At 45.7% G+C, this 12,375-nt stretch overlaps 1 protein-coding gene across 1 annotated transcript in view; it reads left to right on the top strand.

The window, feature by feature from the left end:
* Window positions 1–688: 688 nt before the first annotated feature.
* LOC149358073 (high-affinity choline transporter 1-like) overlaps window positions 689–12,375 on the top strand; it is a 35,269-nt gene continuing 23,582 nt past the window's right edge. Inside the window, exons 1-4 of the mRNA XM_089576722.1 lie at window positions 689–911; window positions 1,581–1,688; window positions 4,305–4,460; window positions 8,642–8,790. Coding sequence (XP_089432848.1) covers window positions 689–911; window positions 1,581–1,688; window positions 4,305–4,460; window positions 8,642–8,790 — 636 coding nt within the window. The remainder of the gene's footprint in view (window positions 912–1,580; window positions 1,689–4,304; window positions 4,461–8,641; window positions 8,791–12,375) is intronic.

Below are 12,375 nucleotides of genomic sequence, written 5' to 3'. Positions count from 1 at the left end.
CGATTTTGAGACAGTGGTTATATCGATGCAGACAGTATTTTGTTTCCAAAGCATTTGCTATTCGCAGTTCTACTGGTGCAGACGCACCGCTGTCCAATCAGTGACCCTCGTGTCTCTACGTACGATCAGTGTCAAATGAAACGGAAACGAGCGGCCTTTGGTGCGGTCTGTGCGGCGTAGCTTCCGAGAACTGTGCCATGCCATTCTCCGGGTGCGACGAAGAGCCGTCGCGGTGACGCACAGGACGACGCATGCTCCCGATTTTAAGGGCAATGATCACCTGCAGCATGAGGCACCGGCTTACTGTTCCAGCAGTTAATTGTGCGCCGGTCCGTCTGACGATGATCAGTTGCTATGAAGAAGTCGTTAATAATCATTAATCGTCGTTCAGTCATCTTGTTGGCCTGTGTATTTTGATAAAGGGTTGTATTTTTCTTCTCTGCTAATGCTCGCACTCGCGAGCAGCGAATGACAGGAAAGAAGAAGAGTGTGGAAGATCACTGCTGGCAGTTTCGCACTGATGGTTACGCTGCTATCGTTAACTGAGAATGAAAGAACCAGCTACCACTTTGAATTCGCCCTCGTTGTTGCAGATATAACTGCGCGGTGACTGTTGGGGCAGCACCGAATCGTCTTGCTCGGCGGCAACGTGCCACCACGAGCACAGTGAAGAAGACGGGGAGCAGCGATGGCCCTGAACACGTTCGCGGCCCTCTGCGTCACCATGTACTACGTGGGCATCACGACCCTGGGAGTGTGGTCGGGCCGCAAGTTACACACCGGACAGCGCACGGGCCGCCGGGGCAGCCGTCTCTCGTCCCGCGCGCACGACGACACGGACAGTTTCCTGCTGCGCTACTTCCTGTGCGAGCGCAGAATGCCTCTGCTGCTCGGTTTCAGCTCCATGACCGGTGGGTGCGGCAAGTCGCAATCAGTCGCCGCCCTCTCGCAGCGCTTACGCACAGAATAATGGTCGCTGCCTGCGGTAACACCATCTCAGCTCCACCCTTAAGCGTAGTACCGCATGGGGAGACCACAGAGCGCAGTCTCGGCGAAACGAGAAGGTGATGAACTAACTCAGTGCCCCAAGCAAAACAATTTTTAAATGCAGTAAAAATATGATATCTTAGGTTTACATATACGACCCACCTGTAGCGCTCAGTGTCGTGAAACACGTCGCATATTATGAATTTCCGTACGATGGGCAATCAATTTCGTGCTCAACAAAATTCACTGTTGTCACCATTCGCGACACGGCTTCCGGAAGCGCACACGACAGTCTTGAGGCTTTCTCTGTTGCGAATATCATAATCTTCTTGCGCGTCAAGAACCAGTTACCCAAATGCGAAGTAATCACAAGACCTAAACCACCCGATAAAGGGCTAAAAGTCTGCAACGTTTCCTCACCCCATAATTATTTGTTTAAACAGTTACTAATTGACATACGTTTCAGTTTTCACAGTAACATTACAGTTCGCACATTGAGCTCCGTATATGTGTAAGGCTGACAGAAACACTAGTGTCATATTGAAAAAACTGACGAACAACAAGAAATTCTCCACCGATGCTTTTATTCGCAGCGACGTGGGTAGGAGGCGGCTACCTCAACGGCACTGCGGAGGCCGTATACCGGTTTGGCTTGATACGCTGCCAGGCGCCCTTCGGGTACGCCATCAGCCTGATTCTGGGTAAGACCGCGCGACGGCTTCCGATCCACCTAAAACATACATTGTCGGATTCTCCATTTATTTGAGTTCCTTGATACGGAAACCTTGGCTCGGTTGGCGCGTAGCTCGTCACTTATAGGGTACAGAATGAAGGCATCGCAAAAGTCGGGTTTGCATTTGTAGCCCCCTACAGTGTTTCACCAAATGGAAATATGCATCTGAATATAGCGGTTCCATGTGTTTCTCCAGACTATAGTGTATGCCTCGAGCTGTATTACTACTGTGCGCGTTAGCAATCGCAAATAGGACACATTGCATATTTCTTCCCCTTAGGACTCCTTGCCACAGAAAGATATTTTTTTTCCTATTTGTTTTTGAGTTAGCTCTTGCGGCTTCTCTGGCCTAGCAAAAACAATGATGCTAAATTTGCCGGTAACGAATACCTTATGGTAGTCAGTGGTCGCCAGTTAGTCTACTAATTAACCGTTACCAACTTACTAGGCCCTGCGAAGCTGTCGTAAGGAAAAAAACTTCTGCCCTTCATCCGATGTAAGGGTCCGCAATAGTCAGCACTACTTCACGCGTACTGAATATTGCCGGCTCGTTTACTCTAGGACATATCAGACACGTACTTATAGAGGTGAGTACGAGTGAAAGTGCTGCTTGCTGTGCCTGGTCCTCAGATATATGCACAGGTTGCGTGAAAGACAACGTTTCCTCTTGCCAACAACCCTTTTACCCTTTTATTGGTCCTCTAAAAAAAGGTAAAAAAACATAAAAGAAAGAGACAGGTTCTCGACTATCAAGTCGACCCGGCACATATATACACCACTTGCGCTCTCAAAGGGCAATAGTAGTTCCGGTATTTAAAGGCGGTAATCGACTTCTTGTAAAAAACTACAGGCCAGTTTCACTCACTTCCGTATGTTGCAAGGTTTTTGAACACATAATAGCTAAACACATCCTTCATTTTTTGGAAATAAATGACCTATTGTGTCCATTTCAGCATGGTTTTCGGACCGGCCTTTCGACAGTGACGCAGTTAATTGAAACAGTGAACGACTTTTGCAAGGCTATAGATGAACGTCAGCAGGTAGATGTGGTCTGTGTAGACTTCTCGAAGGCTTTCGATAAAGTTCCGCATCATAAGCTTCTTTTTAAACTACGCAGATTAGGAATCGCTGAAAATATAGTACTATGGATTCAGGCCTATCTAAGTAACCGCTGTCAAGTCGTCAAAATAGAAAGTGCAGTATCGAATAGGCGTGAAGTTCTGTCGGGGGTGCCACAGGGCTCCGTTTTAGGTCCGCTTTTGTTTTTATTGTATATAAATGACATTTCTGCTATCGTCGAATCGCCTGTCAGAATGAAACTTTTTGCCGATGATTGTTTAATTTACTCTCCTGTGGCTTCCCCAGCAGATCAGATGAACATAAATAGATGTCTTCAGTCGTTAAACTCGTGGTGCCTGAAATGGGGTATGGAAATAAACTACCAAAAATCTAATTACATGCAAGTAACAAGGAAGCAGAATGTTATGATGTTTCGATACAATATCGGTGAAAATTCCTTAGATCAAGTAAAGTGTCTCAAGTACTTGGGAGTGACATTAACAAATAATCTTGACTGGCGCACCCATATTGAAAATGTCTATTTAAAAGCCTACCAGAAGGTCTGTTTCCTGAGGAGGAAGTTGCCGAATGCGACTAGAGAAATTAAATTGATTGCGTACAAGACGTTCGTGCGGCCAATAATAGAGTACGCAAGTGCAGTGTGGAGTCCTCATCAAAAGGGTTTAAAACGGAAACTGGAAAGATTGCAAAGGATGTCAGCACGTTTTATATGCTCTAAATACCGCCGCACTGATTCAGTCACAGCAATGCTAAAAGAGTGTCAGCTAGAATCACTAGAAGTAAGAAGACTAAAGCAGAAATTGAAACTTTTTTTTCTGATAATGAATGATACAGTCAAAGTTAATAAACATCACTATGTTGCACCTCCCCTGAAGCGTTGCCCTCGGAAAAATCACAGTAAGGTATTACAACCTATTATTACACGTACTGATGTCTATCGCTACTCCTTTTTTCCCGATGCTGTAGAAATTTGGAATCAACTACCAAGTGACGTTGTGGACCAAACAGATGTAGACAAATTTGTGATAGGTGTGAACGCGTTCCTGGAAGATTGCTGTGCAAATCTGTAATTCTGTGTATTTGAGTGTTTCTTTTTTTAGCGAAGAGAATTGCACTTGTGTCTGTATATGTTTCCCTCCCTGTAATGACCCTCATGCAGAGGGTTAACAGTATGAATAAATAAATAAATAAATATGGCCGATCGCCTAATGGCCACTTCGGGCCAGTGGCTTGATGAAACTGCACAAAGCTTTCTACACCAGTCCCACCTAAATTTGCCGTGCGCATTCTAACCCATTATATTCCTCTTGTCTTCTGGTCAGTATCAAACCTCGCCTATAGCTGTAGAAGCACCACAACGTCGTTCGTTCGTAGCCCACGTCTCATGTACCTGACATCCACTAGGCTCCACCTATAAGCTGCTGAAGGTTACTTTTTTTCTTGGCATCATGCGACGGCTTCAGCCATTGAAATCGTATGCATGCCTCTCGCAACTGTGTCGCAGGCGGAGCTTACTTCGTTTCCAAGCTTCGCCAAACGGACGCGCTCACCATGCTGGACCCGTTCCAGCGGCGCTACGGCAAGTGGGTCAGCCTGCTGCTGCTGCCGCCAGCCGTCTGCGGGGAGCTCTTCTGGACGGCCGCAGTGCTTTCCGCCCTCGGTGAGCTCGTCGTGTGGTGATGAAACGCGAAGATTTGCGTGCAAAAAAAATTACGAGGAACTTTAGCGGCTAAAGTTGTGAAACGCGAAAGCCTGAGTGCTGCATTCTGCTACGCGATTGTTCACTGCACATTTTGTTGGTGCATTAATTAACTGCCAATTAATGAAGCTTGAGCTTCGCCTTTAGGAGTGGAACGCGACAGCGTTTTGTAGCGCTGCCACGGAATCCAAGGAACGCCACTACCCGTTCGTTCGACGTGATGCGTTGCCCTTTGAACGCAACGCTTTTTGAGGAAAGGAAATGGGGCTGTAATTCTCTGTCATTACGGTGGACACCTGAGCCGCACCGTACAGGAAGGGAAGAAGTGTGAGTGCAAGAAGAAAGAGGGGCCGTAATGAAGAAAATGGAAATTGTATTTGAGAAAAGGAAATTATGCAGTAACTGTCTCACATATCTCAGTAGACACTAGTAGAAAATTGCATTTGAGGAAAGGAAGTTGCGCAGTAACTGCCTCACATATTTCGGTAGCCACCCGTCAAAATTCGCCCGCGGTGACGTCACGACAATTTGGACCAATCTGAAACGCGGACAAATACGCCTTGCTCGTCGGTAAATTGGTTTTTGAGGAAAGGAAATTATCTGTCTCTCATATCTCGGTGGACACCTAAACCTCGTCGTAACGGAAAGGGAGGAAGATGGGAGTGAACGAAGACACCGTATTCACTAGACGCACCTTTGTTCATCCCAAACCATTGAGCTGGCATGGCGGAGTGGTAGCGTGCTCGACTCGCACTCCGGAGACCGGGGTTCGATTCCCAAGCTCGGCCAATTTCCTACTCGGTTTTTATTTATGTGGTCTGACTAGAATGGTTAATTAGACTAATTGGTTAAGTAGGCAATTAACTAAACCCAGTCAAACTTACTTGGAGCATCACTATACGATCCCTTTAATTGGTTGCATGGTTAGTAGCCAAAGTACAATTGGCCCCATTTGAAATTCGCGCACTGTGACGACACGACCGTTTCGACCAATTGAAAAGCGTGACATCTCTGTCGACAACTCCTGCTTACAACGATGAGGCATTAAAGGCTTCCGCCTTAAAAGAGGGTGCACAAAGCATCGGCGCGTTCGCTTCTGCGGGACACTCGGTTCTTCTTTTGCCGGCCTTGTATGCGGGTTGATTCGGCCTTTTCCGCAGCTTTCACTTAGGGTTGCCCCGGTGCTTCAGCGAAGTTGGGCATTTCCCCCCACATGTGGTCTATCGTAAAGCGGAACCTAGTACGAGAAAAAAAAAAGCAGATGTAATAAGACGGGTGTGTGTGATCAGCGTCAGGCACGTGATCGCACGCTCGTTGCCATCTTTGTGGTTGCCACAAAGCCTGTAGACCTTAGGCTTCACTGCAGGTCTTACTGGCGAAAGACAAAGTAGTGTGAGCAAAATAAGAGGAAATGAAAATAACCATGCCCAGCCCGCACTGTCAAAAGACAGACGGCAGCTGAGCCTCAGCCTACACTGAATTTACCACGTTACGCAGCAGAGTAGTACTTTTTTTTCTGCAATAATGTTATGTCCGCATTCTGTTAACTTATCCCATTTTTGCTTCCCTGTCCAGTGAATAACGATTGAACAATTCATATAAGCGCATGTCAGGAAAACATGTCACCTAAAGAGGAATTCACCGCTGACTGGGCCGAATGCTGACTCGTAGCGGGGCTTGTTAAGCGTAGTGAACTCGGTTACTAATACCACCAAAGCTTGTTCTCGTTTGTGCTTCCAGTAAATCGTAAACACTTCTTGTACTACAGAAATTTATCGACGAGAGAAGGCATACCAAAAAAAAAAATCATCGCGCGTTTACCGTGAAATGTGGAAATGTGAATTGCAGCGACAGATGAGGCTGTTCGGATTGCTCTCGCCAGTAGGAGTGTTTAGTAACTCAGGATAGGGGTGTGGGATGAGGTTGAGGACGCATAGGGTAGGCGTGCGCCACGTATGCGACCTTATGCCACGCATGGTTCCCGCACAGTCGCTATTCCGTATGCGACGTTTACAGTGTTCGAGTAGCCGAGCACAGTAAACAGCAGGGCTATGGGTGCGGATCTGTGAAGAGCGCGAACGACGCGGACGACGATGACGCGATGATTTCGACGAACGTGTTTAGCTATCACGCTAAGCACACCACCACCATCATCACCATCATCGTCGTCGTCGCCAGCCTAAGTCCACCTCAGGACAAAGGTTTCTCCCATACCTGTTCGATTAACCCGGTCCTAAGAAATTATTCATTGACTCTTATTCCCAACTCTTCCTTATTTAGATCTTTGAGTGCCACCTGCAAACACTGGCTAAATGTTACTCGAAGAATCATGTTTTCCTGCCTGACACCCTTCCTTATTGGGATTTTCTGGCTTCCTCTATGTAGGAATATGGTGGCTGTGCAGCTGCTATAGGTATTTTCCAGCACTTCTGCGTATGCCTCTTCTATACCCTGGCTCCGTAATGTCTGCATGACTGCTGAGATTTCGACTGAGTAAAATGATCTCTAGTAATCCATGAAGGCTATAAATATGGATTGGCTACATTCGACGAGTTTTTCTATCACCTGAGTGATAGTGTGAACATGTTCTATTGTCGAGTAGCCTTTAGGATATCCTGCCTTATCATTTGGTTGATTGAATCCTTTGGTTGTCCTGACTCTATTAGCGATTACATAATACCCTATAGGCAACGGACAGTAAGCTGATCTGTCTGTAATTTTTAAGTCCTTGACGTAAGGACTCCGGATATTTGTTTGAGAAAGGGGGAGCGGGTACTTCGGGTTGGTTGTTTAGTTATTATTCTATATTTATTAATATTTTAATGTTGAAATTATTATTTTGTTGATATTTATAATTATCTTAGAATTTTTACCGGTGAATCTTTCAATGCATATAAAATCTAAATTAAGATTGACAGCTTCGTAAACATGTATACACGAGGAGTGACCAGCTGCATTAAAAAAATTTGCTTAGTTTCTCTTAATTCTGCTAATTATGCTCATGAACAGAAAGCAGTCAATAGCTTCTGTTGGGCCATAATTGGTTGAGGTTACTCAAACCTATTGCTTTATGACTGGCTGCGAAGTGAACTAGCTCAGCCCCACTGTGCTTTACATTATTAACGTCCTAGAATTAAAGCCTTTGTTAGAAATTTGATCCGAGTGCAAGCAGTTGGAGACGGGGGGGGGGGGGGGGGGCGGAGCGTTGCCCTCTCTAAAGAAATGTAGAGGGTTGGCCAGCCTCCCCCCCCCTCCCCCCATCCTTATTCCGGAGTCTCTGCCGTGCGGTGAAGTACCCTTTCTTATCGATTATGGATTTCTTATAGCAAATCACATGCAGCTGTTCATTCTTAAAACAGCGCCAATAAGACAAGAGTGCAGAGGAGTGACGTACACACGAGCGCTGACTTAAAACTGAGGTTTTATTGCAGAGGCCCACTGTCTTGATCGCTCTACTTTAAGAATGATCTGCCACCAACCCGCCCAAGCTTCTACACTGACATATAGCCGGAAAATTTGATCAAAGCATAAGCTTGTGCTCAGCGTGTAATCAACGTTGCACTGTCTCTGCTTGGTTTGATGAAATGACCGGTGGAACGCGACAAAGTTTGATCATTTTAATGCACAAGGTAACATCGGCACATGGCATTACTGAAGGCAGGACTGGGACCGCATTTTCACACGTTTGTTTCAACGATCCGTTTGCCCCTATGTTATTGCTAGCTAATCCTGTGACGTAGTATCAAGGCTGCATTATCAGCATGCTCAGTGTGTCGGTGGCTCTCTTGTACCAAGGGCCGTGTTGAGCAATGGGAAAAAGGCTGAATGAGAAAAGAATCTTTGCGAAATACGGGGATACCTCGGATGATTGAAAAAGCAAGGAAGACATTCACTCGCTCCGTGCTTCGTTAGTTGTTCTCACAGTCTCGGTTCTCAAACAATGCGTTCTTTAAGAAAAAGTGCCAAGCGACGCTTTGCTGGTGCTAAATGGTCCACGGATCCTCACAAGCCTCCTTGGCAGCGCGAGTGAGACCGTGCTCTAGCTTTGAAGACGCCGCATGGATGAGTCCTCCATGCCAGATAAAGATGAAATACGCCCAAACAGCCACCCTGGTTAACTCCATGCCGGGTTGGCTGCGCAGGATCGACCGTGGAAGTGATCGTGCAGTTGGACGCGCGCATGGCCATCGTGGTTTCGGCTGCGGTGACCTTCTTCTATACGTCTCTTGGAGGACTGTACTCCGTGACGCACACGGATTCCTTTCAAGCGGCCGGTATCACAATCGGCCTGGTGAGCAGATCTTCTAGCCCCAGTTTGGGGCTGGCCGTTATACAACAGCTTCACTGCCATTACGGTCAAATCGTGTGGCCGAAGATTAGCTAACGATTGTTTGCATGACAGAAGCCAACAAACACCCTTATGCTCCTTGGTTTCGACGGTGTCTGTTGGCTGCTGTCATCTATGTAATAATAACGAGTCCTTCTTTTTTCTTCCCTTGTCTGCTCAATAGCTAACGACTGTTTGCCTTTCTCTGTGGTCAGCGTTTTTTTAGTCGTTATTGCCAGCTTTACCTGCGGCATGTCATCCCGCAGTTTCATCGTCGACAGTGCGTGCTTCAATGGTAGATATTCAAGTACACTCAAGCAGAACTAAAGAAGGGCAATACACAATGAGAAACGCATTGCCAGTAGCCATTGCTCTTACTCTGTCCACATAAAGTAAGGTGGTTCATTTACGCACAAAACGCAGATTTGTGCAGCTAGCAAGAAGGTAGCTGTAAACTCGAAACCAAAAGGGCAGGGCTTCGATTCAGGTGCATTTGTAACACGCATGTTGTTAGAAACAGCAAGTGGCTATGTGCAAAGAGGCCCAGTAGACAAGAGAACGTCATCGGGCTTGGGAGGTGACTTCCACCTGCGCATAGAGTACTCATCCTGTCTGGATCTGGCTGCAGGGATTGCCTGCCTTCTGTACAACTGTGAAATCTCAAAGCGACGAGATGAAGATAGCCACAGAAAGTGCAATAAAAAGACAACCCTATGGTACTACAATTAGGAAGTGGTTACCAAGAAGGGTCTGAAAAGTAGCACTAATGAAGTCACTTCACCAAAACGAGTAGTAATTTCAGGCAAGCCAGTCAATGCTCCTTTGAATCTTTAATAACTGCGCGAGTAAGCAAGCACGTCAAAAGAGGCACTATATACATAATGCGCCTTCCCAGCCACGCGGAAACGGTTGCGGCGCATTCTGATTACTTCTGATCGGTGAACAAGCATGTACCCAGAAATTCTGGAGAAGTTCATTTTTCAACGTGAAATCGTTCATGCTCACCAACGCAATTTTTTCCATATATTGCTACATTTCACTATAGCAAACAATATTTCCGCAGATCTCCCTTTGGCAGGCATGCATTTTTTTTTTGCTGTTAAAGCTTTTTAAGAAACGATCCCCATTGGTTTTATATGGTAGTCTCAACTGCTGAATGCGAGCAATGGAAAAACTGTAAAAGAAAGATTTTTATACGCATCGGAAGAATGGACCATTACGTTCAATAATCGAGGACTTGGGTATTTCATGTGACGAGAGCTATCGATTCGTAAAAGCCTGTTATATTCATGTTGTATCAATGTAACTGAATCCGCATTGTTGGCAGCCACAGAGCAAGAAGCAGCACATTTTACTTCATGCTATAGGCTAACTGATGTGCTGCAATTGTAAACCGCTACTTGTACAAACACTGCCTTAATCTTGAGGTTGTAAAGCGTGAACGCGAACTTTATATTTGTGTACGTACTTTCTGAACTGCACCATTTGAGGTATAAAGGTCTATAGTTATATTTCTATTGTGAACTACTCGTTAACAGTCCAAAGGAAGCACTAAAATTGCAGATGAAATTGTCACCTCTGCCCCGCGCTGATAGTAGCCGCGCGCTGCTGCAACAACCATGGCGCGCCATGGCATAGCGGCCAGCAATAGTGCACCGTGAGGTTCAGAACAGACGCTTCTGCTGCGCCTAATTCCGGATTTCGTCACGCTTCACTAGCAGCAGAAACACACGTTCATTACATCCACTGCTGTGTATATCACGCCATTTAGAGTGGGTTCTGACACGAGCACACCTTTAAAACTCACATTTCCCGCAAATTCCCATCTGTTTAAGACTTTATTAATCAGTCTCTACAAATTATTTGGTGATTTTTAACTTGAAAAAACTTTGTTCACGCTTTACGGCTACTAGTACGTAAAGAAGTGCTTGGGATTGGGCTAGTTGGGACATGATTATTTGTTCGTGTTGTCCTAACCGTTCGTGTAGTCTTTAACTCTGTCTTTGTCAACCTAATAGCAGCGAAAGTCTTGCTTATGTAACAGTACGTAGTTCTTCAAATGTGTTCTCGCAGCCGTTTTCTTTCCTTTTTTTTAACCCTTACGGTCACGTTACAAAGCATACCCACCCCTCCATGGTCGTTGAATCTCAACCTTTCACCTCCTAGACTCCTGTTGTACTCCTTACAGAAAGTTCAAACTACATTGAAAACGACACTCAAGCAGATCTGTGCTTTTGCCCTACGCTTGCAACAGACCCGAATAATAGCGAGAGGTTGGAAGGAACGGGGATTTTTGGGGACCCAGTTAATCTAGTTTCATATTGTAGTTCAGAGGGCTCTGCAGTAGCAGCTGAGCATATGCGTCTTTCCTTTTTGATATCTTATAAGTGCGTCAGGGCTGTAGCGTACACGTCCTATAACAACGATGGAGGTGTGTAGTGTTTTATTTAACTCGAGAAAAAATAGCCTATGCGATCTTGGTTTCAGTTTTGAAGCTCTGACAACAGCGAATATGACGAGCATTGCATCATTGTGCAGTCTCCCGATTTCTGTATAAATAAGAAACGCATTAAATTGCGCAAAAACTCCTTACGCTGGGTAAAAAGAATGAGCATATCAGCCATAAAAGATGACTGCAGATCAGTTAACGCAAAAAACACTGACGGAGGTGCCATTTAACTGTCTATGTCAAATTTTGTTGTATTCATTCATATTCTGGCCTGCAGATCGCATCTGTGCATTTACATATTTTTCTTTGGAGCCCGCTGATTGGAAGCAACGACAGCTTCAATGCGATGCATTCTCAGCACTTGCCAAGACAGCGATCGGATGGTCGCTGCTTTCAGGCGCAGCTCAGTTCTTTCTCGGCGTGTCCCTCCACCTTTGAATGAATTCACGGGTTTCTCCTTCGTAGAATTTCATGCGAAATAGACGGCGAAGCTTCACGCATGGGCCCACAAGGTTGTGTAGCCGTAGGAATGGAGTCATCAGTTATCGTGCAAAACCAAGTTATGCCATTGCTTGCAAACTGTCGCTACGCGCGCGATTCATCGTCATCATGATCAAGATTACGTTGGTTGCAGGAATGATGCCTCTCCCAGTGATTTTCAATTATCTATGTCCTGAACCAGCAGCTGTAATCTTATCCCTGCGAATCTCTAAATTTCATCTGCTCACCTTACTCCCTTCTGTCCCCTGCTACGTTTCTTTTCCTGTGGAATCTACTCTGTTACCCTATAAGAGGTCATGGACTAACGGTTCTCCGCAATACATGTGTCTCCCAAGTCCATTTCCTGATCTTAATTTCCTCAGGGATATCGTTAACTTGTGCGCTAATGGGCCGCACAGCCGTCTTACTGGGAGAGTGAAATCGAAACTGGATTTGATTTGAAGAAAATAGCGCCAGAGCATGCAAACCACGAAAAGACAAGGACGAGACACAAAGCGCTAACTCACAACTAATTTTATTGAAACCAGGCAGCGCCTTTATATGGCGAAGTTTCACTGAAAAAGAAGGAGGAGGGCAGGAAAGGTAAAGATATCAAAGCG

Source organism: Amblyomma mixtum, chromosome 3 (assembly GCF_055824585.1).
Source record: "Amblyomma mixtum isolate Tamu chromosome 3, ASM5582458v1, whole genome shotgun sequence".
NCBI lineage: Eukaryota > Metazoa > Arthropoda > Arachnida > Ixodida > Ixodidae > Amblyomma > Amblyomma mixtum.
This window is presented reverse-complemented; position numbering and strand designations above follow the sequence as displayed.